The sequence below is a fragment of the Amphibalanus amphitrite genome, unplaced genomic scaffold (assembly GCF_019059575.1).
Source record: "Amphibalanus amphitrite isolate SeventyFive unplaced genomic scaffold, NRLGWU_Aamphi_draft 000182F_arrow, whole genome shotgun sequence".
In the NCBI taxonomy this organism is placed as follows: Eukaryota; Metazoa; Arthropoda; class Thecostraca; order Balanomorpha; family Balanidae; genus Amphibalanus; species Amphibalanus amphitrite.
The window spans coordinates 339,125-364,847 of record NW_024881677.1 but is presented as its reverse complement, the minus strand read 5'-3'; the positions used below and the strand labels follow the sequence as shown (position 1 = coordinate 364,847).

The 25,723-nt window shown below is 49.8% G+C and overlaps 3 protein-coding genes across 4 annotated transcripts; 1 reads left to right on the top strand and 2 right to left on the bottom strand.

Moving 5' to 3' along the window:
• The first annotated feature begins 239 nt into the window (after positions 1–239).
• LOC122384145 lies at positions 240–7,423 on the top strand. 2 transcript variants are annotated; one of them, XM_043371189.1, is made up of 4 exons: positions 240–5,160; positions 5,536–5,699; positions 6,034–6,303; positions 6,631–7,423. In XM_043371189.1, the coding sequence occupies exons 2-4, from the start codon at positions 5,545–5,547 to the stop codon at positions 6,800–6,802; spliced, it is 597 nt and encodes a 198-aa protein (XP_043227124.1). In that variant the 5' UTR covers positions 240–5,160; positions 5,536–5,544; the 3' UTR covers positions 6,803–7,423. The 2 variants fall into 2 exon arrangements, with proteins under 2 accessions (XP_043227124.1, XP_043227123.1); XM_043371188.1 differs by having other exon boundaries at positions 240–5,699.
• Positions 7,424–7,785: 362 nt separating this feature from the next.
• Positions 7,786–16,509, bottom strand: LOC122384144. Its single transcript, XM_043371187.1, has 5 exons — positions 16,366–16,509; positions 10,038–10,191; positions 9,676–9,774; positions 9,252–9,421; positions 7,786–8,843 (listed from the first exon to the last, which is right to left on the bottom strand). The coding sequence occupies exons 2-5, from the start codon at positions 10,188–10,190 to the stop codon at positions 8,648–8,650; spliced, it is 618 nt and encodes a 205-aa protein (XP_043227122.1). The 5' UTR covers position 10,191; positions 16,366–16,509; the 3' UTR covers positions 7,786–8,647.
• A 6,316-nt stretch (positions 16,510–22,825) lies between these two features.
• LOC122384142 (papilin-like) lies at positions 22,826–25,224 on the bottom strand. The gene has a single exon (XM_043371186.1). The coding sequence runs from the start codon at positions 25,182–25,184 to the stop codon at positions 23,355–23,357; it is 1,830 nt and encodes a 609-aa protein (XP_043227121.1). The 5' UTR covers positions 25,185–25,224; the 3' UTR covers positions 22,826–23,354.
• Positions 25,225–25,723: the final 499 nt, after the last annotated feature.

Here is a 25,723-nt window from a genome sequence, read left to right as displayed (position 1 = left end):
TTTTTGATTTTCCCAGACAAAGTTTTACTGAATATTCTGAGCGGAAGAACCAAATCCAAAGAAGATATTTACGGATTGTGTGTTCACTAACAGCAACAGCAAAAGTAAGTGGCTGCGTGTTTACTTACTTTTGCTGTCAACGTAATTCAACTAAACAAGGTTATCGTTCCAATGCCAATGTATTTATTGGTGCAGAACATGGTTGGAATAATCATCAGGTATTTCTACATAATGCACGCAAAAAACGAACAATTTAAATGCATGAAGCATCTTAACGTGCCACAATGAAACATTTGATATTGTTCCAGCTGGGATCCAAGACGCGTTTGATTCAGCGTTTCACCCAATTTTCAGTTTTCCTCACGGTTTCCTCACTCCTGCTGGACTCCATATCTTTATTCTAACTTCTGGCGCTTCACCATCTTCATCCTCAGCTTTTTCAAACCCTAAATAAGGGGGAAGTAGGAATTTCATCTTTCATACTCAACTCAGCCCAATAATGAAAAACACAAAAAAATAATCACGGTGACTATAAATATTAACATTTACTGATATAATATTAACACAATATTAAGATTAAAGTGTAAAAAATCAATTGAATATGATATTAACTGTTGCGCCGGTACGGCATGTGGTAAATCTCTTCCCAACCTTGGGCTGTGAAAATGCAGTTTTATTCACCTCGGTTTTTGGCTACGGACCTCGTGCCTACCGGCACTCGGTCCTCCGCACAAAAACCTCGGTGAATAAAACGCATTTTCCCAGCCCCGGTCGGGAATATATATAAATATCAAACCAAGGCCATGGGTATCAGACATGAACTGCGATTTCCGGTGGGCACAGTGACTTTGGTAATTGGTATGTCAATGTCTTTGAAAAGGCAGGTAAGATTTGCAACTGGTCAGCCTTGCTTCAATTGGATTTGTGTCCATTATAAATGGATTTCAGTCATACTTACCTCATATGTTATTGGTATTTGATTTCTACAGCCCAAAATATTGTTGGGTGTGTACAGCAAACTGCACTGAAAACTTTTTTACCATTTCCTGAAGGGTAAACCCGCCATAGCATGGTAGCTTGACACACAGACGTTTTTTACCACCTTCCAGATGGTAAATTTTACTCTTTCATGAAGAGTAAACTCGCCAGGGAGGGGTAACATGACACACAGACGTTTTTTACCATCTTCTGAATGGTAAACTCCTTTGATTTACTCTTGTCTAGAGTGTAACATTTTTTGGGTTACACTCTTTGAAAGGGTAAATCTTTAACGGAACCCTTTTTTAGGGAGTAACGCATCATCTACTCTGTGCTTTACCCTCCTACAGAGAGTATATTCTTATGGCCTACCCTTTGTCACATGGTAATGTTTACTCTTTCCTTTAGTGTAAACCCCCCAGAGGATGGTAACAGACCCACAGACGCTTCCTTCAGAAGCTTCACGAAGCTTCTGTTAACCGGAGCTCACCAACTAAAAAAAAAATGCTTCAAGAGCAATATTTGGCTTCCGTACAAACAATACGAGGGGCACACCAACCATGAACATTGTGAGACTCTTCACTTATTCATACAAATTTATACAAAGCGTTCAGCAATGCACAAGCGGTAAATAAACACCACGATACAACTTGAATGCATTTTGAATATGAATACAAGACATTCAGCGCCCTCATATTGGATTAGGCAGAGCGCACAATATTTGAAGTGAGCGACGGCGTTCCTGGGTGGTCGCCCGTCTGCGTGAGATAATGAGACTGGATCCAGGGGTGGAGAATTAGGGGTTTTGGGGGTGCTCGAGCACCCCCTGAAATTCAAAAGTCACCGTGCAATAGTGCTCCAGGGGTGCTTAATTTACGTCTGAGACACAAACTGCTTTGCGTAAGCCGCGAGGAGTGTGATGCTGCTTGGAAAACGTACCTACACATGTTTTTCTACGCAAGCTTTCGAAGCTTCCATTCGCCAGATGCTAGAAAAGCACCCCCTGAGATTATGACAATTCTCCGCCCCTGACTGGATCACTACAGTGCAAGGCTTTTTCAAAGTCACCAACAAAATGCATAAACTTGTAGCATCACAACAAAATTAATGTACGTACTCACAACACTAGGCCACGTGGCCGTGCACGGGGTCCTGTTAACCAGGTCAAATTAGCACCACTCAACGGCACGCAATGCTCTAGCACATCGGTACTTACAATAAAATGTCCACAGAGGCTCTATAGGCGATGAACAACACACAAGCACAATCACCAACGGCCACGCCGCGCGGCACCGACACTGCTCACATCCGCTCTCGGAGACCAACGGCCGAAAACTGACAGATGCGCGCGGCCTTCAAACCGCAAACGGCCGATCTCGTTTCTGATTGGCTGATTGTTTCCATTTCAAATATCATCTTCACGAAGGTAAACAAGATCCACGCATGAAACGACTATCTGTACCCGAGTCACGATACCCAGGAGGAAAGAGTTTTCGTGATGTTCTGGATCGCGAGAGTAATATTGATATTTACATGGTAATAATACTCTTCGCTGGCGAATAAGTTCATATTAACCACGTACCGTTACTATGCACATAATGGTAGCAGCGAGTTACCCTTTCAATATACTATTATCTTGCTGGTTTGATGAAAATGAACTCTCCAGGAGGTAGTAAAAAAGTTTTGAGTGTGAATGGAAGTGATGTGTACAAACATTTGAAGTATTTTCTGGACTGCGTGCAGTTAGAACTTGTTTGCTTTGTTGTAGGTGACAACTGACAAGATAAGAAATTGAAGCAAGACTGACCAGTGACCAGTATGCTACAGAATAGGTAGCCCAATCTGCAGGAATATTAGAATTCAAAAGTGGAATTGGGACTTAGGAACTGGAAACTGCATCAACCATGTTTGCCAAAGTAGGTACCTATGTACCTAGTCCTACTAGGTAGCTGCTTGAATCTTTGGTCAAGGCTACTATGCTGCTTAATACAATTGTGGTATGCGGCATATTCATTTTATCATAGCTTTGAGTCAAGTAATCAACAAATGCCTATAGTGAGTCATGGGTTGAATGAAATAAGTTCAATAAAAATGTCGTGTGAGTCATGAGTTGATTTGAATCGATTCATCAAAATGTGTGAGTTATGAGTTGATTCGAATCATTCCGTTGGCTAGTTGCTCGAGTCATGAGTTGATTCGAATCATTTTATCGAGGAACTTGATGAGTCATGAGTTGATTCGAATCAATTAAATTTAACATCATGAGTCGTTTGATGAATCGATTCAAATTTCCAGACTCAAACAAAGAATCGACTCAAAAAAAATTGAGTCGTTTACAAGTCTGATCGGCACCAATAACTGCACGGAAGTGCGACCTCAGTCTCGGGTAGTGCACTGAAATTGTTTACCCTTTGCTGGCGAGTAAACCCTTATATACGGATACTAAGACCCACATACTTTTTTATCACCTACCAGGTGGTAAATTCTTCAATTTCCCTCACCTGGAGAGTATTTTAGAGATATTACCCTCTATGGGGCGGATAAGCCGTTTCTCGTTACCCTTTTGTCAGAACTCTGTTGCTACTCTTTGTACGAGAGTTACCATTTCAACTTACCCTTTTGCCAAATAGTTATCACTCCAAGTTGAGTTGTTACCCTCTCTCTCTCTCTCTCTCATAAAATAAATCTTCCTCTGTAACCCCTTCGCGGCAGATACAATTTACCCTTCCCCGGATAGTTTACTCCCCAGCGAAGAGTAACGAAAAGAATGCATTTTATTCTTCCCTGGACCCTGGAGGGTAAGCTCGCTCGCTATTCCTTCCACCGCGAGCTGCCACAGCAGACAGTCCAGGGTACAGGAAAACACCTTTATTTATCATTCAGACTCCGGTCCGGTGCGCCACCGCCGGTGCCGGTCCTCATGGAACTACGTTTAACCCGAACGCTCGTCGTTAGAGTATCAGTTTGTCAGCCACGCTGGCGAGCTTTTTGGGCACTCGCCCCTCGTCCTTACCACATAGCGCCTCATCACGCATGCCACATTTTCGAACCGACGTGACAACGGACTCGATACTCAGCATTCAGATGGCACGATATTCAGCGCTGCCGGTGCTGAGGTTGAAGTTGAAGTTCGCGATGATGTTCATGATGTTCCCTTGCCTGTTGAAGTAACTTTTTATAAGGTCATGAACTTTGTCCCAAATTATCTGCAACGCCCTGTACTTGCCTGTGATTTGCCTTTGGATAATGTTTTAGGGACAGATATTCCGGGCACTGTTGTGATGGGTCTGGTATGCTTTCGAGATGAGCTGTGAGACTCAAAAGCAGCCGGTTTGCCGATCGCTTGACTTGTGTATATGACATTAATTGATAAATTGTAAATGCACTTCGTCCGGCATTGTATGCTCGGCGAACGAAGTTTGTTGACGTTTCGCAGTTGATCACGGTTCAGTGGACGCTGTGTGTCGATACCACATCACCTATGTGCTATACGTTTTCAATAATGTTGTAATGTCTGTGATAATTATGCACTGCCCACCGTGTTGCTGACCAACTTGATGTTTTTATGACAATATATGGACAGGATTGTATTGTAGTTTGTTTGTGGTCTGGTCTAACGATGTTGCACTAGTTTGCTTCTTAACGTCCAAGCAGTTTGCCTCATTAAGCGTTAAGAACAATACCGTGTGACCGTACTGTCGTCCTACGCGCCCTTCAAACTCTGTTGGCCTCTAACCTTGGAGCCTCCTTCGAACTGAGAAGGTCACCTGGCGAGTTGCTGTTCCACCAAACAGACGTCAGCGTCCACCAACAGTCACGGTGGGTGCGCAGTTCTGCTCAGTGGTACCTCCATCGGGCGAGTACACTGTGACTCACTGTTCCAGCCGGTACGGGCTCTCTGACCGCCCCAATGTCAAGGTAGCTAAGCAGCTCCGTGACGCTGCAGCCCACAAGCAGTGCCCACCTGGGAACTCCAGGCGGCAGTCAACACGTCTGTGTGGCCACTGAGCCAGGACACACCTCCCCAAACATCCTGATGGCGGCGCAGGACCTCAGGCGGATCTGCCGGACGGCGGCAGCTATAAAGGCTGGAGGAACTCCGGAAGGAAAGCAGTGTGGAGTCCGGGTGAAGGTGTATCAGCGAGCTGTGCCCGGTGTTATCCTCAGGTCAGACTCGAAAAGGTAAGTGTTTGGTGCTAACTCTGTGGGTCGTGCGGAAATCCAATTATTGCTGGAAGGACCTTTTGCCTAAGAAATGTTTAGTGTTGTGAGGTCTTCAGATCGTTCATTATTTTTCAGCAATAAGTTGAAAGTTTTCGTAGAAAACATGCGTCTTCCTTCGTAGCTGCTCAACATTGGCGTTATCCCCGCTTAATTTTATAACATTATGCTTTGTGAGCATTTTACATTTCAAAGCTTACGAAGCTCAACACTCCATTGCCATCTAACCCAAGTTACTATTGAGTGTTGACCACGTATACCAGGGCGTCGTGTATGCTGTGTGCGGACTGCTGTTGTGTGCCGTCCTCTGACGCCACGCCTCTGTCTGTGCCCCAGCCGCCCAGAATGCAGGTGCTGCTGCCGCTGCTGGTGGCGCTCGCGCTGTGTGCCGAGCTCAGGGCTCAGTTCTGGCCGGGCGCGGTGGTCGGGGCTGGTATCGCGCTGGAGTCGGCAGGGATCGGCTACATCGCCGGCCGGGCGTCGCGGCGACACCACCACCAGTGAGTCGGGGATCGGCCAACGTGGGATTGATATCCGAGTGAGGGTGGCAGTCGATCAGCTTTGGACTGGTCCCTAGTTGAGGGCAGGGTCAACCACACTGATGCTGATACCCGAATGAGGGCGGGGATCAGTGTGACCGGCTGTTGGGTGTGTGAATTGTGAAAGATGTGATTAAGTAACTATCTTAATCGTCTCCCAAATATGAACGCAGGTAACCCACAGAAATTCGTCCAGTTCTTTCAGACCACCTCTCCTCCACGGTACGGTTGGCCACCTGAGGCGTCTTCTGCAATCCCCGCTCATAAGTTGTAACATCCCCTCTCCCTCCGACAGCCACCACCGCGGCTACTACGGTCGTCGGCGCCGCGCCACCGGCCTCGGCCCGGTCCCCACTGCAGCTGAGTTCTCCGCCGGCGGTCCCGCGGTGGACGAGGACCCCGCGCTGACGGCGGCGCTGGAGGCCGCCGAACTGGACGCCTATTTCCGCGTGATCGCCGCTGAGGACCTGCTCGACTGCGGCCTGAGACTGGTCTGCGAACTGGGTGCGGAGGAGGACCTGGGTCGGATGGATGAACGGCAGCGCAATGTGATCGCCCTGTTCAGGTTAGTATAGGTCCGGGCTGGGATGGGGAGCTGAACATGTTGGTCGAGGGTGTCACTCATACACAGTCTGTGAGCTGTAGAATGACCTGTGTGAGGTTTGGAGTGTGAGCCACTTTGGTAGATCGAGGCATACACTGATGGATGTAAAAATTAATTCCTCCTTTTCATACCATGTAACTACGTCACATGTGTTGTCATTTGCCGTCTTTTATTCCTTGTTCCAGGATAAACAATGTTACATCTATCGCCCATTTTTAAGAGCTCTGTAGTGTGTACTTACGATAGCCACCCTGTGCTGACAGTACACCTTCCTTCCCTGTACCACAGGTCCGAGGCGGCTGCACTGGAGAGCACCATGAGTCCCGCCAGGCAGCGTTATGTGAGCGCCTTCCACCGTGGGCAGAGGTTCGGGGAGGCAGAGCGCTGTGGGGAGATGTACCCGCTGTGTCCGGCCAGCGGCCAGGAGATCATGGCGGCCCTGAGGACCGTCAGTCGTTGAGGACAAACCGTCAGCCGATGAGGGCGAACCGTCAGTTGCTGATGACGGACCGTCAGCCGCAGACAACGGACCGTCAGTCGCTGATGACGAACCGTCAGCCGCTGATGACGGACCGTCAGTCACTGATGACGGATCGTCAGCAGCTGATGACGTGTCGTCAGTCACTGGTGATGTTTGATGGGAGAGGGAGCTAATATGTGGTGAAGCGGGAGCTGATAATGGGCCCACGGTAGGGACAAGTTACTATTAGCGCCCGGACGGGTCCTGCAGCTTGTGCTGCCATCTGGTGGGGCGGCAGTTGATTACGCCCGATGACCGTCGAGGTGCTTGGGCGTCAGTGGATGATGACGGATGGCAACTTATAGTGGCGTGAGATGATAAGTTTGTCACAGACTGACGGCTCACTGTGAGCCATACTGTCGGCTGATTGTTACTGTCATTACGTCTAATATGTTTCATAAAGTCATTAAATGACGACAGTACCTGTCACTTGCGTGGCATATCGGGTATATCAACATGTGCTGCATACCATGACAACTGTATGTAGCCTGGTGTTTAATAATCGCTTGTGCAGCTCAACGCTTGACCTGTCAACTTGGACCGAATAAACGACGTTCTGTAGCTAACGTGTGGTCGCAGCTTTGTCAGTTGTTGGTAATGGGTATGCATAGCCCCTACTAATTGGGGCTTGGGAGGGAGAGAGGGAAGCCTGGCTCTATGCCTTCGTTCTCGTCATCGACTTCATTGACACTGGCTAGAGATCATCTCGGAGCAACACAAAAAAAGCGACCGATACTGCGGAGCGAACCCAGCCTTCGATGACGGACTCGAGCGCTGATGGCACTGAAGGAGGTAGATTAGTACACAATGGAAACCACAGTGCGCCACTTTTAGATATCAGCTCGGCGAGAAAGCAGTGGCGATTCAGGACACGCATTGCATGATACAACTACCGGTGATCCGACCAGTATGTAATGATACGGTTGATGTTTTTATGTTTATTTATAAAAGTGCACTCAGCATACACATAACAAGCACCGTAAATCATATATCAATACTGAACTGCCAAGTAACCAGCCACTTACGCGGCACTAGCCGTTATTTAGTACAATACTGCTGGAGTATTTCAACGTTAACTATCGTCTGTACAACATAACATCATCCAAACGACGTTATGACTATTGACTAATTTAAAGGAAAACTGAACGTCCATCCGTCTTACATGCACAAAGAATGAATCAACTCTAACTTCACTAAAGATAAAACGGCACTTTGACTTTGAAGATAAGACGTCTTTGGTTGCTAAGAAGTAAGAATCGCTCCAGGCAACACAAAATCACAACTGACAACATATGACAAATCACCACAATGCAATGGTTGGAACTGTCACCATCCATAGTAGGCTGAAACTCGCTCACCAATACAACGCACGTTAGCCTCTAACAAATCGACCTCGCTGCGTTCCCGTCGCCGACCGTGGGGGGGGGGGGGTGCTCGGTCGGGCCCCCACCGGTCCTATGTCCGATACAAGTGCTAACTGAACTTCCGTAGACCCACTGCTGTGCTCAGACCAGAGGCGCTGAGCTCTTCACAGGGCTATCGAATGCGTGGTTGAGCTATTATGGGGGAGCGCTATAACAAACAGCGAAAAGGTCGTAGCAAAAACATCAATATGACTTTCTTCTCAAATGACTAACTGAATCTCTGAAAGATGTTCGAAAGTAAAGCATACCTTCCGCGGGCTCAGGACAGCAAGGCATTGTTGGTACACCTCTCTTTCTCACACTGACAATCCTTTCTCAGACGGTCTCGGGCCTCAGAGCTCAGAGGCAACCCATACTCTCCTCACAGGTTCTCGGCGGCGGCTGGCTGGGTCTGCGAGGCCTGCACCAGCCTCATGATGGTCTTGCTACCGAACTGGCAACTCGAGTAGAGCTCGGCACACGAGGCCAGGCCGCTCTTGAAGCCGACGTAGGCGGCGTACCCGTACCGTCCGTGGGCGGTGTCCAGCGCGGCGGCCGGCACCGGCCCGGGAGTCGGTCTGTGTGGAGGAAGAGTGGCGGTCAGTGGGCGGTGCAGCACTGGAGAGATAGTGAGAGTAGGAGGGTGACGCTTCGCTACATCACTCGACAAGTCTCTAAACACACCTATGCAAAGGATATCATGGCTTCTTTTTCAATCGGCATGTTACAAGACCAACCATTTGATCACTTCATATTCAAAACTGAAAGCCACCGAAGCTGAGGCACATATTCCGAAAAGGGCTTATCAATTGAAAGTGTGACCTTACCTTGGGTGTCATATAAGCTTGAGACCCCTTCACTAACCCTGTCACACTCTTGTAATCCCTCTACCGACCCTGTCACACCCTTGTAACCCCTCTACTGACCCTGTCGCATCCCTGTGACCCCTCTACTGACCCTGTTGACCCTCCGATCCCTCCACTGACCCGAACAGGCTGACGATGAGCCGGCCGAAGTCGCTCAGCTCGGCGCCCGAGGCGGCCTGGGCTTCCAGCTCGCAGACCACTCTCATCCCGCACTGGCCCTTGTCCTGGGCCATGATCTTCTCAAAGTCGCGCTCCAGGTCGTCCTCAGGCTCGGTGGAGCGGCGACGGCGCTGCGCAGAAAAATGAAACGTCATTTTAAAATATGAAACGATAAGATGCAGCGAAAGATGCAGCATCATGTCGTACTGCATCGTGTCTTATCTTAGCTCGGTTTAATGCATCTTCAGATAGTCATGAAATTCAACATACTGGAATACCTTTGATGACGATACGTAATTATAAACGAAACGGCAGTATCAGCTATTCTCGTATGCATACTTCAGATGACTGTCAATTCCTGTTTCGGATTCAGTTTGGTACTTACGTAGTAGTACTGCTGCTGCTGGTAGTACGGGTCGTAGTTGTAGTAGTTGTAGGACGGGTACGCGTTATACCTGTACCGGTTCCTGTAGCGGTTACGGTTCTGAAACAGGTCACAGTGGCCGTCAGACTGTCAGTGAGGAGCCTCTAGATTCTAGAGAATCGCAACATTGCACATAAAGGCACACAATAATGACTGAGTGAGACGAGAACGAAGGGTAGGAGAGAAACATATCTCACCGTCCGTCGTATAGGACGGAGGACGGAGCAGTCCTAACCGCGCCACTAATCCGGTGACAGAGACCAAACAACATACACAGACCACAGGTCTCGGACCAGAGACCACCTCGTCCTCCGGTCTCTCACCTGATGCTGTTTGATGGCGATGGCTCCCAGGCCGACCACGGCCGTACCGGCCAGGGCCAGCGTGGCTCCGTTCACCACGCCCTGGGTGTAGGCGTCCTGGGCGGCCACCCAGCCCAGGGCGCACACCAGCACCGCTACGTGGCTCAGACGCATCCTGCCGGACGGGGACAGGGTTAGAGCCAACCGGGGACAAATTTGCAGCTCGGTACGGGAGAGGCTCACATTCCGATACCGGATTGGTTCACTGCTCTGTATGGTAGTTATAAATGGACAAGTATTGTATCGAGAGTACATGAACCTCCAGGCTCCACGAATCAAACTATAAAACATTTACATTAACCCTCGCCCGTAAACGGCGATCTGCCACCTTCGCCCATGCAGGGGGGGGTTGGTGCGACCCCCCCCCTTGGCGTTTGAAAACGGAGCGTCGTAGAGCTTAGCGGAAAAGACCATCGGATTGCTCTCGCCGAGATCTCGCGATTGGTGGTATATTTTTTGGTCCTAGGTCAACATTTGACCTACTTTTGACCGGTCAAAGGTCAAATTTTCGGAAAAATAGACTTTTTTCAACTTTCGGCGGCGATTGCGGCAAAACGGTGGGAGATATCGACTTGAAACCTTCACTATCGTATTCCTTGATCAATTCTCTATCGTTTGGTATGTATTTCGTTTCCCTAGCTCTAAAAATGGCGCGTTGGGAGCGCCGGAAGTCGGCAAGGTCACAGTCGGCGGCAGAAATTCGAAAAATCAAAATTTAAATTTTTGAAATCTGATTGTATTTTTGGATTTGGGAGGTCCATTTGCTCCCTATAGAAGCTAATATTGCTGCATATTCCCATTGAGGTGACAAGAATTAGCAAAATAGTGGTTCGGGCGCTTTTCAAAAATAGTACCGGACGCTGTTCCTCTTGTGACGTCATAGCTCCGTGACCTGACCTGACCCGGTCAAGTTTCTTATACCATATGATAGCCAATACTTGCCCCAATATGCATGGGAAGTTTCATCACGATCCATCAACCGATGTCCGTACCAACGGCAGGAAACCTCGGGCGTTGGCACTCAGTTTGTGAAAATCCGGCCGGAAGCTGTTCCCTTTGTGACGTCATAACTCCGTGACCTGACATGACCCGGTCAAATTTTTTTTTATCAAAAGATGCGCAAGGTTTGCCCCATAAGGTACCCAAAATTTGGCGGCGCTGCGCGCCGCCGTTTTTGCACTATTTCCGAAAAACCTCAGGGGGGGGGGGTTGCACCAACCCCCCCCCCTACATGGGCGAGGGTTAAAGGCGTACCGGTTTCGTCTATTGACTTCTTCAGCGCCGTTGTATGAAACAAGGAAATTTTTCCTTGTTTCATTTAAACAAAACTATAAAAACATTTTTAATGTAAATGTTTTATAGTTTGATTCGTGTCGTGGAGCCTGGAGGTTCATGTACTCTCGATACAATGCTCTGTATGGGCTGATACGAACAGTTTACCAAAACCTGACGTCGAAATGACTTATTTAGCTAACAGTTCTGTCACGCCAGCACCAAACAGCCATAACGCATGTCGCAATAAATGGCCATAAAGGTGTGAATTAACTGCGAAATCGGTGCTCAGAGGCGCCGTGACGGCTGATGACGTCACTATCTGGGTCAGCGGTCAGGTCACTGACAGGCACCGAGCTGGTGAACGTTCCTTAGGCGCCAAGGTCGCACTGTCGCCCCCGAGAGGCACCTGTGTGACGACCTAACCCAGTCCTGCAGTGGGGCAGTGAGGGATTCAGGAGAGGGAAGATGGGAACCGGGGGCACGGAGACGGCAGTTTTCCTCAAGGGATGCTTGCTGGAAGATTGGTCAAGGTACCGACACTCACTTGGTGTTTGTTGAGAAAGCAGGAGGAGGGAAATGGGACGGAGACGTGGTCGGGCACTCCGTGTAAGAGAGGGCATGACGTTCTCTGTCGGTAGGGATAGAAGGCCGTATGTTCGGAATAAGCATTAAGCGGGAATGAACGAAAGGGGCGTTTTGGTATCTGAATTCAGCCACGAGAGGAAAATGGTCACATTTTGTTGTGGGAATGTGAAGAGCGCTATATGTTTGCACGACTCGGACGACGAATTCCGCTCGGTCCCCCTGCCCGTTCTCCATTCGTCTCGGTAGCGCGGTCACCAGTCAGCTCGATCATATTACACCAGAACAACACGCCATGCCCCCGCATCGTTTTGAAACGCCGATAATACATGCAAGGTTGCTTCCTCAGCTACCTTACGCAAGGTGCACACGGTTGCGCCACCATGGCTCCTTCGACCGGGCTGGGACGGTGCCACCAACTGCATCTCCATATCTTGTCCGGGGGCCGCGGATGGTGCCATCGGTGGCCACTTGGCACCAGTGGACCCGCACCGCCCCAGCAGCGGCGCCGGCCCGGGTCAGGTCGGGGGCGGGTTGGGCAACGCCGTGTCACAGCCCGGTCGAGCCGCTGACCGTATGCACACCTGGCCGAGGCCGCGGTCACGACGCAGCACGGCAGTGGAGGGCGGTGTTTGCCACCATGACTTTCGCCACGTTTTGGCCGCCCCATGTGAGCCGGCCGGTCCTTATACAGACGGCCGATATCGGGTAGCGGCCGGACACTGCGAGCCCAGGTCAGCATGGACCCCGGCTGGTTTCTACATAGCCTCATCTGACCTCACCGTTGGGAAAGCGGGGTCTGCCCGATGATATGCGCGATGATAATATGCCGCTGAGACCAGATTTCATGTCAAGTGATATACGGGCTCGTAAGCTGTGACATTGTAGAATGAAACGTAACAATCTGTAAGGGCGCTGGTACCTTTACCCAATTTGCAATCGCCGATAGTTCATGATAATCATGCCGATATCGAGTCGATGTCGAAACTAGACCAGAGAAAGCAGTTTTGCCATATGCGTGGGACTGCCAATACGGTACCATACCAATTGACCTCGGCACGTAACAGCGAAACATAAATAACGTAACACTTTGACACCAGCCAGGACTGGCGAACGACCGGACAGTCGTAGGTAGTGACTGACGGAAAGGCTTTATGAAATGAAGCAAAACAGATCTGGCTATTTTATGGGCCAGCATACCGCATCCATAAGTGCAACTAGTTGTTTATTTCGTATGGAGCGCCACGCTTAAAAAAGAGTCAGATAAGGTTTTAACTCCGCGGTAGCTGGCATTGGATAAATTGTACTTGACATTGCCCGATTGGCTCCAAATTTTGCTCCATATCAACTAGGATCCGATAGCATTGACCGAGGTCAGCTAGCCGCCGACAGCACTCCCGCGGAGAGGAAACGGACATTGCATTCCAAAACCCACGTCATTCCATAAGTCGGCTGAACATGGTCAGACAATGCCAGACTCGTTCGGTCACTGCATTCTTAGTCTGGACAGACGAGTTCTACCGGTTATTACTGAGCATTACCGCATATTGATAACATGGCTGATCAGTTACCGCATTAAGCGCCTATCCGTGCTCAAGACAGCTGAAACATTCCTAAATGTCCACTATCGAATTTACCCCCAAAGGGCTAAAGGCCACGCAATGACCTTTTGTCATTTGCGGGTCAGGTGCAAAAACACCTGCAAAGCAGTTACAATTGCGATTAATGCATATCACTCGGTAGTCCACAGGCCATTGTAACTTTTACCACAAACCGTTACTGCACATGTGACCTCGTTTGACCTGAGCAGCGTTAAACGTTCTAAAATTCGACTCAATTTATGTCGATCGTGTCTTTGAGGTTACCTTTTTTTCTAGGCATTCAAATATTTGATTAGTTTTGTCAATCGCGTGATGTGGTTACCGTATGCATCAATAATGTTTGAGATAAGAGTCTAATGCAAATATATCATGGCTATAATTATCGAATGTGAACAGTGCGTGCATTCGGTAGGTAATCAAAAGACGTAAACGGTGACTCACTCGGTGATCATAGCATGGGTAAACCTCTTGCGCAACGCTCGGCGGTCCGGGTCCTGGCGTCTTTACACCAGCGACCTACTGAGTGGCGTCTTTACAACCACGAGCACGGACTCACCGGACCACAGGGACCGTGACGCATCCCCCGCCGGCCGCCGAGCGACCTTGGAGGTCACTCCTGGCGTGACGTCACGTGTCACGCTCGGTCTGACGTTACGTGCCTCGCTCGGTCTGCTGTTCACACGACGTACTAGCGTAACCGGCAGTGACCCTCGGTCGGGCTACTCCGGTGTTGGGCAACACAGCTGGGCAATTAATGGTCCGTATCGTACACCCGTTTTTGTGGCGTTTTTAGGAGACTGTGGCGTGACTCATAGCCTGCGGCTACTAAGGGAGTCAAGGGCGAATCGACAAGGGTCAATTGAGGGTCAATTTGTGGCTCTCATGAAAGTCTCTCCATCGTATCTCCGAGGTAGGTGTCCGTCGGTATAGTACATAAACGGATGACGTCATCAATGTGGCCCTACGCAATATATTTCATTCCCCTTTTATGCTAAAAAAACACATAAGTTTGTTTGATACATTACTTTTTTATAAAATCAGCAAGAGCACAAATCGCTCATCTCCCGCTCCAATTCAGAGGTTAGGCATTTGTTACGGAGCGAGCGAAGCGAGCGGAGTCCTGGCTACACTATGCGCCTGGCCTGGCTACACTATGCGTTTTCTGCGTGCGTTTTTGCAGGTTTGCGTGTTTTGCGTAATATCGTTCTAGGAAAAGAGTTATAAACAATATAATTTTTACTTTGGTTATATACAAAAGCTAATATAACTCTTATGTAACTAAAATTGAAGGTGAAAAACATCACAAAAACGTAATATCGTTCTTTTTTCTAGAACGATATCACGCAAAACACGCAAACACGCAAAAAACGCACGAAGAAAACGCATAGTGTAGCCAGGCCTTTACGTAGAATAACGGAAATTTCTGAGTATGAGCGGCCGGCCGGCCGGCCGGCCGTGGTCACGGTTTTGCGACGCTTATATCTCAGCAACCACTTGACCGATTTACATGCGGTAATTTTTGTAGGGTAGCTTCGTTCCTTCTACCAAGTATTGGACTATTCCCGATGCATGTGGGTGACCGCTTATGCACGTGCCACGTGCAAAACGAAGAGGTGTCACTTTTGTAATTGTTGCAATATCTCAGTAACTACTTGGCCGATTGTGCTGAAAGTTGACATGTAGGTAGGCACCCACTAGGCAATGCATATCCATGTGCCAGTGTTGGGGTGCTGCTGCACGTGCGCACGTGCAGGGGTCGATTCCAGATCTCGAGAACGGCTGAACCGATGGCGCTCAAATTTGGTACATGGTTAGGGACCGGTTAGTAGGGTGCCATGCAAAAGTCAGTTGGGACCCATTTTGCACGTGCGCACGTGCAGGGTGCCGCTTCCAGATCTCGAGAACGGCTGGGCCGATTGTGCTCAAATTTGGCACATCGCTAGAGTCCGGTTAGTAGGGTGCCGTGCACAAGTCAGCTAGAGATACCCCCTCGAAATTTCGCACGTGCAAGGCTCACCCTCTCGCTCGCTCCGTTAGTCGCCCCAAAAGGCGTTATACTGGTAGATACTCTTCTGTGAAATCGAGTACGTACCTATTCTTTTTTCTGCGAATTTAAGGTATCGAGCGATATCTTTTGCTGCGAATTTGACTCGCAAAGTAAAGATTTGACGTTACACAACCGAAGGGTTTATGACGGGTTTACTCGAGTCTTTTACTCGAATGCCGAGTGATAAAGGCATGAATGATAAATAGGCATAACTACTATATAAATATGCAGTTTCTTCACACAAAGCCCCTGCTATCAAGACAAACCTTCAAATTTTTTTCGTAAAATATCCTCCGAAAGGAATTACGAACCCATTCCCCATTCCTTTCAACATAATATGCAATGCATTTGTTTTGACTTCAGTTAAACATGGTAGATATAGAAGCAAGCTGATATTTTCCAGATAGGTAACTATGTCTGATGTTTTAGCAATTGTTTTGCACCCTTGCACAGCATCAGCAACCACCATACACATCGGTTTGAGGTTTCTCGTCTATCCCATTTGAGGTACCAAAAGTAAAAATATATGTAGTATTTTACTCATTATTTCGTATAAAAAATGTTACGTACAAAATTGAGATCTTATTTCACGCTGCAGAAAGGGACACAGACAAACACATACGGTACAACTCTGCAGTCTGCACCTGTCCCGCCAGTCCTACCTCACCATACCACAGTAACCACAATCGGCTCAGCCGAGAACTCTGCGGTCGCTCGTCAACCACAGGATTATCTGATCCGTCACTGCACCTGTCACGCGACCCCTCTCCCTCTCCTCTCTCACCTGATGGTAGTCTGAACACTATGTGTCTCTCTCTCTCTCTCTCTTGCCGTCTCTGTCTCTCACCGCACGTGCTCCGTCACCGCACCGAAACCAAGAGTGGTTCGTCTGTGGGTCAGCGGGCGCTTATATCGGCCGCCGGCCGGGACCTTGAGTGGGCCGACGCCGTGCAGTGAGTAGTAGGCTGCATCTGGAGGTCACCGCGCGGCGGTGAATAACATGGGGAAACACAGGCGATGGTGCAGATACACAACGCCTGTAAAATAAGATGCATCAAAGGTATAAAGTGCAATAAATAGATTCGTTGTTCAATTAAGCAGCTCGTAATGATTCATGTATTGCTAATTACAAAATACATTGGTGGTAAATCAAATTATGTTAGTAAAATACAAGGGAACGTACCTTAGCTCAGCGAACCATGTTGCAGAAAGCGGATGTATTTTCCAGGCCTCGTTTCACGCTAAATAAAAACAAAAGAGAAAGGACAATCGCAGGCTGAATAAAGACGTTACAACGCACCGGAACAGCATACCTATGGGTTATGGGTAGATTATCTACGAATAAGAATGTCTCGTTCCGTATAGAAGGGCGCAAAAAACGTTTATACATAAAAAACAAGCTATCTGAATCAACAAGTTTGTCTGGGCCATTGGAGCACAGGGTTTTAACCCTCGCCGGACCTATTGGTTTTCTACATACGCGCCGGCAGAGGGGGGGGGGGCGGGTACGACCCCCCTCGCCGTTTCGCCCCTGGTGGAGCTAGTGCGTCGTGGAAAAAACGAGCGTGTGCGCCGTTACGAGACGCAGAGATTGGTACCCGATTTTAAGGTCCTAGGTCAACCGGTGACCTCTGAGGTCAGGTCAAGACTAAGTGCCTCAAGGTACGGTTCAGTTTTTGGTGAATAACTTCGCAAAAAAAAACGGCCGCAGAGCCGCGATTTTGTCAGCATCGTATTCGCCTCGCTCAGGCGCGTCGAATGATATGCCTACTTTTTGTTTGGGTCAGGTCAACTTAGGGCGTTGACCTCAGGTCAAGGTCAGGTCAGCACCCCTAGGTCACGAAGCTGGTCGAAAGAGGTCATGTCGCATATCATTCGATTCGGCAGGTCTTCCTGAGTCCATTGGTGGCATTCCCGATTCGCTAGCTCAATTTGATCGGGAGTTATTGACGAAAAACTAATATGACCTTGATGACGTCATAAATGACGTCACGCAAGGTCAACATTGCAAAAGTGACGCATTTACCTTGCAAGGAGTGCATCAAATCACGATTCTGTGTGCTTGAGATAGTTGGAGATCGTTCCCGGCGCCAGAATAGCAGTTTTCATTTTTCCCCATTGACTTATAATGGTGAGGTCACGAAAATGACCTGACCTCATATGACCTATATGAAAAATCCGAAATATACAAGCTGTGAGACTCATAATGGATACTAGATCCTGCAAGTTTCATTTCCCTGTGACATCTCCTCTGGCAGTGAGGGCGTTGCGAATTTGCGACATCTGAAGACCGTTCAGAGGTTCACTTATGACGTCATAGGTCAGTGACCTGACCTGACCCGAAAATGCGGTTGGTGTCAAAAGATCGGGCTTGAATCAAAGGTCAGGTATGCCAAGTTTCAGCTCTCTATCGCCAGCGTGTTCGGAGCTATCGCGAAAAAAAAACTATGGAAGGGGCGGCACCCCCCCTCGGCCGGCGAGGGTTAATCAGATTGCCTTTTCCGATACAATTTATGGCAGCCAATAGTTATGACACAGATCAACCGGTGCTCTATGAGAAGAGGTAAGAGACCAAACATACAGGCTCCGGTTTTTTCGTAAGTAGACTCAGCATTCAGCAAGCAACAGTCACGGAGCAAAGGTCGCATTTGCTAATCCAGGCGCGTCGATACAATTTTTGCTTGAAGATCATCAAGTTGGCCCTTGATCTAAGGTCAAGGTCAAGTCAAGGCCGGACACTCAAGACGTTCGTCTATGGGAGGCATGGTGTTACTTATCATTCGATTTGGCAACGATCGTTCTGAGCTCTTTAGTAGTGTCTACCTATCCTGGCTTACCAATTCAACTTGGTCGATATGTTCTGGTCTGGACGAAAGACCCCGATGGCCTCACACGTGACATGTTCTTAGTAACGTCTCATACCTATGTATGACGACACGGTAGGTTTAAAAGGGAAAACGTAACCATCGAACCTTGCAAAGAGGTTACGAAACCATATTTCAAGTGCTTGAGGCATAATACTTCGTATTTTATTGCAGTCAATTCAGGAACAAGAAAGGAGCGGTTTTCTTGCTTCTCAAACTTGAATGATAATAGCCGTTTTCACGACGGGCTATCCGGCGAGTGCACCTGAATTGACCAAATCTGCACCTAATTTCTTTTACAGCAAATATCTTTATTTTATGAATTAATTTCAGTGTTTTAATCGATGATACTCTCTGATAATATGACAAAGCAGGCATATAAGCAAATAGTGCAACCCTAGCTGATAGCTACTAAGATACACACTGACCCTGATTTGACCAAATCTGCACCTGTCTGCACCAGATGTGCACCAAATGCGTACCAGATGGCCGTCGTGAAAACGGCTAATGCCGAAATAGCGTGCACGTCCTCCTGAGCTTGTAGAAAATCCAAGATATACAAAATTGTGAGAACAATTAAACAATTAAATAGTTGCTTCTTTTAAAAAAGTTAATTAGAACTTTGCAAAGTCGAACTGATCGAATCCTTGAATTTGTGTCGTTTCTTGTAATGCATCAACCGATCACGATAACAGGTAGGTAATGAGCATGGATAACAAGTAAATGATAACAGGTACCTAATGGGCAGGATAACGACAATATTTGTTAATAAAATATTGCCCATAGTCTCAAACATCAAAACCCCCAATATACAACCTAGTAGCCAGGAGCCTGCCACTAATAGGGTTAAGCGTTACATATTTTTAAAATGGGACAAACTTGAAAGTGTGAATTAATCTACCTAGGCTATACCTACCGCTTATCGTTTAAACTCATTAAATAAAGAAAGCGGCATCCACTCATGTTTTGCTTGACCTCAGGGATCAACGGAACTTGTGCATATAGGGCCAGGCAGGGCTGTGGAGTCGATAGATTTTCGGGTGACTCCGACTCCGACTCCGGCTTCGACAATCGACTCCGACTCCGATTCCAGCTCCGACTGAGGACGTTTCTTTCAAAATCCATATAATTATAACATAGTGGACATGTTTGTATTTCGTCTGAAACGATCTTTTGTGCGTTCCAAGGTCTTGCATTGCAAATGTGCTTGATAAATAGCATGCTAAATTAAAAGCAGGTTCTGGTAAATCCGTCGTTTTCTGCTTCTTTCGCTCAAAACGCTCGTCTCAACCAGGAATACCACCTTTTTTTTTTGACAAAATCTGTTTTTGAAAGATCAACAAGCAAAGAATCGTCAAGCAACAGGGAGTCGGTAAGATTTGGGCACCTCCAACTCCGACTCCGGGCAGAACTGTCGACTCCGACCGACTCCGACTCAGACTCAGACTGCGCAACCCTGGGGTCAAGAACGTGTAATTCATCTTCAAATGCATTCTGTCATTGCAGAAGATACTACATCGGCTCAACCATCGCCGGATGGCCCTCGGCTCTGAGGCCGATCAAGTAACTCGGGTCGCTCGAGCGCTCCGGTTAGGTTTATGCCGCCGTCGTCGGCTGTCGAACCCTCCCATTGCCCGCGCCGTCGCGTCGCTCGTCGGTCATCGGTCCACTGTACAGTGTACACCCCCGCCCCCTGTTGTACCGCACTCCAGGCAGCCGGCCGCCGAGTCAATGAACCGGCCGTGGTCAGGGTCGGCGCGCCGCCTCTCACCAGCCGCGGGCGGCGCCGTGACGCGTTCGGTATGTCACGGGGCGTCACGGCGCCACCGGCACTGGGCCGCGACCTTGGGGGTTCCCGGCGCGTAAATTCGGTGACGGAGGTGGGACTGAATCCGCAGAATGTTCCGGTTGGTTCGGACCGTGTTAGCCGGGCCAGGGTCGCCAGTATCCGGTCTGAGGAACCCTCAGGCATAGATCGTAAACGTCCACTCAACGAGGACGCATTCGAGAAGGCTTGTTGGTGTTTACGGCTGACGACAAAGCACCTCGTGGAAGCTTCTCCAGCGCGTCATTCAAGGCATATGACGATGACAATGCGTGCTTTGCATACGTTGTGCGTACAAGGTCGGCACGTTACAAATACAAAGCACAGGAAGCAGAAGCGCTACGTCGCTGCAGATTGCATGGTTTGCATGCGTCATTGTTGATGCTGAGCCTAACAATCACACGGAAGAAACAACGTTGGCCAGCGCTTGCAAAGCGGGGCATCACCTAAAAGAGTGAAACGGGATAGCATGCCGAATAAATAGTAAATACACACCACTGTATAGGTAACTGAGCAGGCACGTCACACTGCAGAGTGCAGACGGCTGCCAGAAGCCTACTGCATTCTAGGTACCTTCCGATATTCTAAAGGTAAAGCGCTATAGGGTGAGCATAACACCGCACCCTAATTCCTGTGGCTATGGTGATTGAGCGGAGACTGGACGTCTCAAGACCAAACTAAAGAGATTTAGGCATTAGCAACTGAATACTTACAATAACATTTCCTTATATTCTATACCGCAAACAGCATCACTTTTTATTAGCTAGGTACCTGACATTCGCAATTTTGAAATGGGGCTCCCACGACCTACTTCTAAAGCTCCGATGACGGCAGTTTCTTCATCCCATGTCAAATCACTGAAGTGAGCTACTGTGTCCCCTGTTTTCGGAGTCACGACTCATTGGGCAACTGACGTCGCCATGCCCGCTTTAGTGTTTAGAGACATTACTTCAGCGCACAGGTCATCCCGCAATAGTCAGCGAGCAGTGACTCAAATTGATCTTTACAGCGTCAGCGGCCCGGTTCGCACCATTGATGACCGTCTATTTACTTGCGTCATAGATAATCCAAGAATCAGCGCAGCATCACTCCCAGTCCAATTTTCACTCCTTAAAAGATTGATTGTATAATGCGTATCGCGCATAGTCCCAATTGACATGCGAGCCTGAAGTAACTTACATATGTAATAACTAATAATGTCTTAGTGCCTTCTTATATATTATAGATACCTATCCGTTGGCCTGCCACGATCCCCGGTGCTGTCCCTGTCAAATTATCAATGACTTCGGACAGGTTAACGACTAACGGGTCGCGATAACCAAAAACATACGATCACTTGGCTACGTCCGAAGGGGAGAGGCGTTAACCTTTTACAAACGGAAGTACAAATTCAAAAAGTACATCAAAATGTAAAAATTGCTTTGGGACTATTACCAAGCGACTATCTTCTTTACACTCTGAAAGTATTCACCGTCAAAAAGAGTCGCACTCTTGAGCCAAAATCAAAATTGATAGGAAAAGTTTTCGGATGCATACGTTTTGAATCACGCCGGTGCAGAGGTGACCAGGGTTTTGGAGTCGTGGTAGTGTCCCTCCGACTGCGCTGCGACTCTGACTCGAACTGAAATTGTTAACAAAACGGATACCAGATTCGAGATCGGTGCCAATCAAAGCAATACATCTGACCCGTCATGTAGATCAATACATGACCCGTCATACGAGAGCTCAGAGATGAGGACTGACACCGGGTTGAATCCGGCCATAACCCTGCCTTGAGGGGCACCTGACTGCCTGGGGCGATCGGTGCCCGGCACGGCCAGGTCAGCGGTGACGTCATCAGTTACGTCACGGCGCTCTGTGGCGGCGGGAGGCACGGGCGGCGGCAGAGGCGTCATTGCCTCACGCGCGCGGTTCACGACGGACTGACGCGCCGAACCCAATGTGTCCCAGTTGTGAAACTGGGCTGTGTCCCCGGATTTCGGCTCCGCCAGGGGAGGTGACCGACCACATTTAGCTCCGGCCCAGACCGGACCCTCTCCGCTGGCCGGATCCGTGGGCGGCGGGCGCGCCCTCCTATATCGAGTGGCGTTTCTCCACTGCACTGCCTGGTGAGATGGCCTCGGCGCACCAGTCTCGGCTCGTGCCAGCGCGTTGCAACAGGCCGGCGGCGGCGCCGAGTGCGCCACAACCGTCACCGCCGCGCCATGACAAACACGATGACGGTGTCAGATCTCCGCCGCCGCCCCCGACACGACTGTTGCGCGCACACCGACGCCAACACACGGACACGCCGTAATTCTGCCGGTAATCATTGCGGCGCCAAACCGTTCGGCGTTCAGTCATTCTGCTTTCTCAATAACCCTTACGTGCACTCTGTTATTTGGTGGAAATAAGCGCGAAATTGCGTATGATACAGACTATGCCTTTAAACGGTGGCACCTATGTACGAGTATACCGCATATTCGCCGATCACTTCTACCTCAATCCATGGGCATTAGGCATACAGAAGAAGTTTGTTATTCACCAATGAAGTAAAAGTGACCTACAAATAAAGTAATCCTACACTATTTATTGCAGTCTCTCGACCAACATAATTCAATCCGTATGATCCCGGACCGACCAAACGCTCCTCTTACCGATACACTTTCCCTGACAGACCGATATGCAACTATGGCAGCCCAGCAGTCTCCGCTGACCCGACGGGCGTATGCAAAACACGTGTCGTCACTGTGGAGTATGAAACGGACAGCCCACGTGCACTCCAACCTTCTGATCGCGATTTGGCACACATCCCGAACGAATGTGTTTCTCTAACAAGGGGTCTGATACACTTTTGAACGGGTTAGAGGTCACGAATGCTCTCAGGCCATGACTACATTAATCACCCACAGATGAGTTTTAATTCGCATCTTATTATAGTTACCGCTTCAGCACTCTAGCGCACTGTTCTAAGGCTTTCTTTCTGACAGCAGGCACTTTCCATTCATCCCCCTTCAGACCGGTCCTTTCACATCTCATCCAGGTCATCCTCCAGGTTTCGCATCACGTCACCGGTGCAGCAGTCGCCGGGCCGTTTCTCTCAGCCTACGCTCCTCCCTCGGCTGACACTGGTCTCCGAGGTCCATCCGTCTCTCCACGCGTCCCTCCTCTGTCTGCTACAGGTCTCCGAGGATCGTCTTTCTCTTCCCGCGTCCCTTCACGAAGAGGAAGTCCTCCCCTGTCCAGCACTGGTCTCCAAGGTCCGTACCTCTTTCCCTGCGTTCTTCCGCTGTCTGCTACTGACCTTCCAGGATCGTCTTTCTCTCCCCGCGTCCCTCTAACACCTCCCCTCTCCGGCACTGGTCTCCGAGTTCCGTCCCGGTCCCTCTCTCCCCGCGTCCCTCCACCATCGAGCACTCTTTCTCCGTGCGACCCCAGCCTCCGCACACCCCTGCAGTGGCTCTCACACGCCTCTTTGGTGACGAACCGGTTCCTGTTGCCTCCACATCCACCGTAGATGAAGGCGAAGCAGGCGGCCAGGTCGGCGTTGTAGTAGTAAAACTGCGGTAGGTAGTGTTGACAGGGGCCGGGCCGAGGGCGGAGGAGACAGGCGCGACGGCCGCGGAGACGTCGCCGACGACCCGGGGGTCTGTGGAGAGGCACCGGCCGGCTTCGACGGTGATGGGGCGCTCTTGAGATGGCTGGGGAGGTTAGGTTCCCCTTTCCTGAAACCAAAGCAGGTGTAGTAGAGGGATTCGTTGTTGGTGCAACACTGGAAGCCTCGTTTCGTTTCGTTTCGTTAGTCTCATTCTCCACGCCGCCGTCCTGCACCTGGCTGCTGATAGTACTTGATTCGCCTCCTGTGATGTTCATCTGAGCTTGTCCGCTTACCACTTGCTCGTCGACGCTCTCCAGATCACTGGTTTCCGAGCCGCCCACCGTACCATCACCTGCATCCACACATCTCTGCCGACACTCCGCGCTCGTGTGGAATCGATTAGCGTTGCCGCCGCAGCCCCGGTAGATGAACTGATGGCAACTCGCCGTGCGAACGTCGTAGTAAAACATGGGAGCGTAAGAGAGACAGGAGCCGGAGTCGCGAGGAAGGAAGCAGATGCTTGCGTCTACCGGGGGTGCTGTAACCTTGTCGGAACTGTTAGAAGTAGCCTCCCGGGTAAAAGCCGTCTCAGTGGAGTTCTCTTTAGTCTTAGATTGGTCATCAGTGAGAGTTCCACATCGCTCTCTGCACTCCTCCAACGTGTCGAAGTTGTTCCCGTTGCCGGCACAGCCACCGTAGAGGAACGGCGTGCACACATCGGCAGCAGCTAGGTAGGTGTACCTCACGAGCTCGGCACCGCACTGACCGCTCACACCGGCCTGCTGTAGACAGTCAGGGTCGGCCCCGCTGTCCCCATCAGCTGAGTCGTGGTCCGTCACACACGACCGCTCGCACTGACGCCGCGTGAAGAAGCGGTTAGCCGTGCCGTAGCAGCCGCCGTAGACGAACGTCACACACTGCCCCGTCTCGGCGTCGTAGGTCCACAGGAGCTGACTGTCGGTGCACGGCCCGCGGCCGGCCGGGAGGAGGCAGACCGCTGGGCCGTCCGGTTCCACACACACCTCCCTGCACGCGCGCTCCGTGGGGAAGTTGTTGGAGTTTCCTCCGCATCCGGAGTACCAGAACGACACACAGTCGGCCTGCTCTTCGTCCAGGTACCAGCGGAGTGTGGGGCCAGGCGAACAGCGCCAGCCGCGGTCCCGGGGCAGACGACAGGCGGCCTGAGGCGGCTCGGTGGCTGACCTGGCTCTGAGAGTCCCCTCAGCAGCCGGTAACTCAGGAGGGTGCAAACTCACCGCCGCTGCTAGCAGAGTGCTGAACACCGCCACATGGAGAACACATGACAAACACGTGACACTGACACCAAGACGAGACATGGCTGTAACGAGCGACCCCCAACACGTGCCACCACCCACTGACGGTGAGGGCCGTTGTTCGCAGTTCCAGGCGGAAGGAGCACCGTTTCCGGACCGACCAGACTATCTCCGACCGGTCGGCAGTCGCCGGTCAGTGCCGATAACCGCGCCGTGCAACGGACACGCAGACGCCCATTCATGGAGAGCCACTGTGTAGCTCAGGGCTGACTGTCAGTGTAAATTGAAGTTTACCTAAAGACAAAAAAAAACCTTCGCCGAGTGGCGACATCACGAAAACACCTCAAATCCTTAGGCTAGCACTCGAGTCGTTTTCAATTGTTTTACACCAAACAAACTGATCAACCGATAAAAACGCAAGTGTAAAGAAAATTTGTTCTTTATTGAGTGTCTGGGCGAGAAGGGGGAGTATTTAGACAGATGCGAGTACTGGTAGGTAGTAGGTACAGTGGCGGCGGCCGCTGCGGTACAGTCGGTACAGGCGGGGAGGTACCAGCCGCTCCACCTCCGTTCTTAGAGACAGCGGCTCGGTCCCGTCTCTC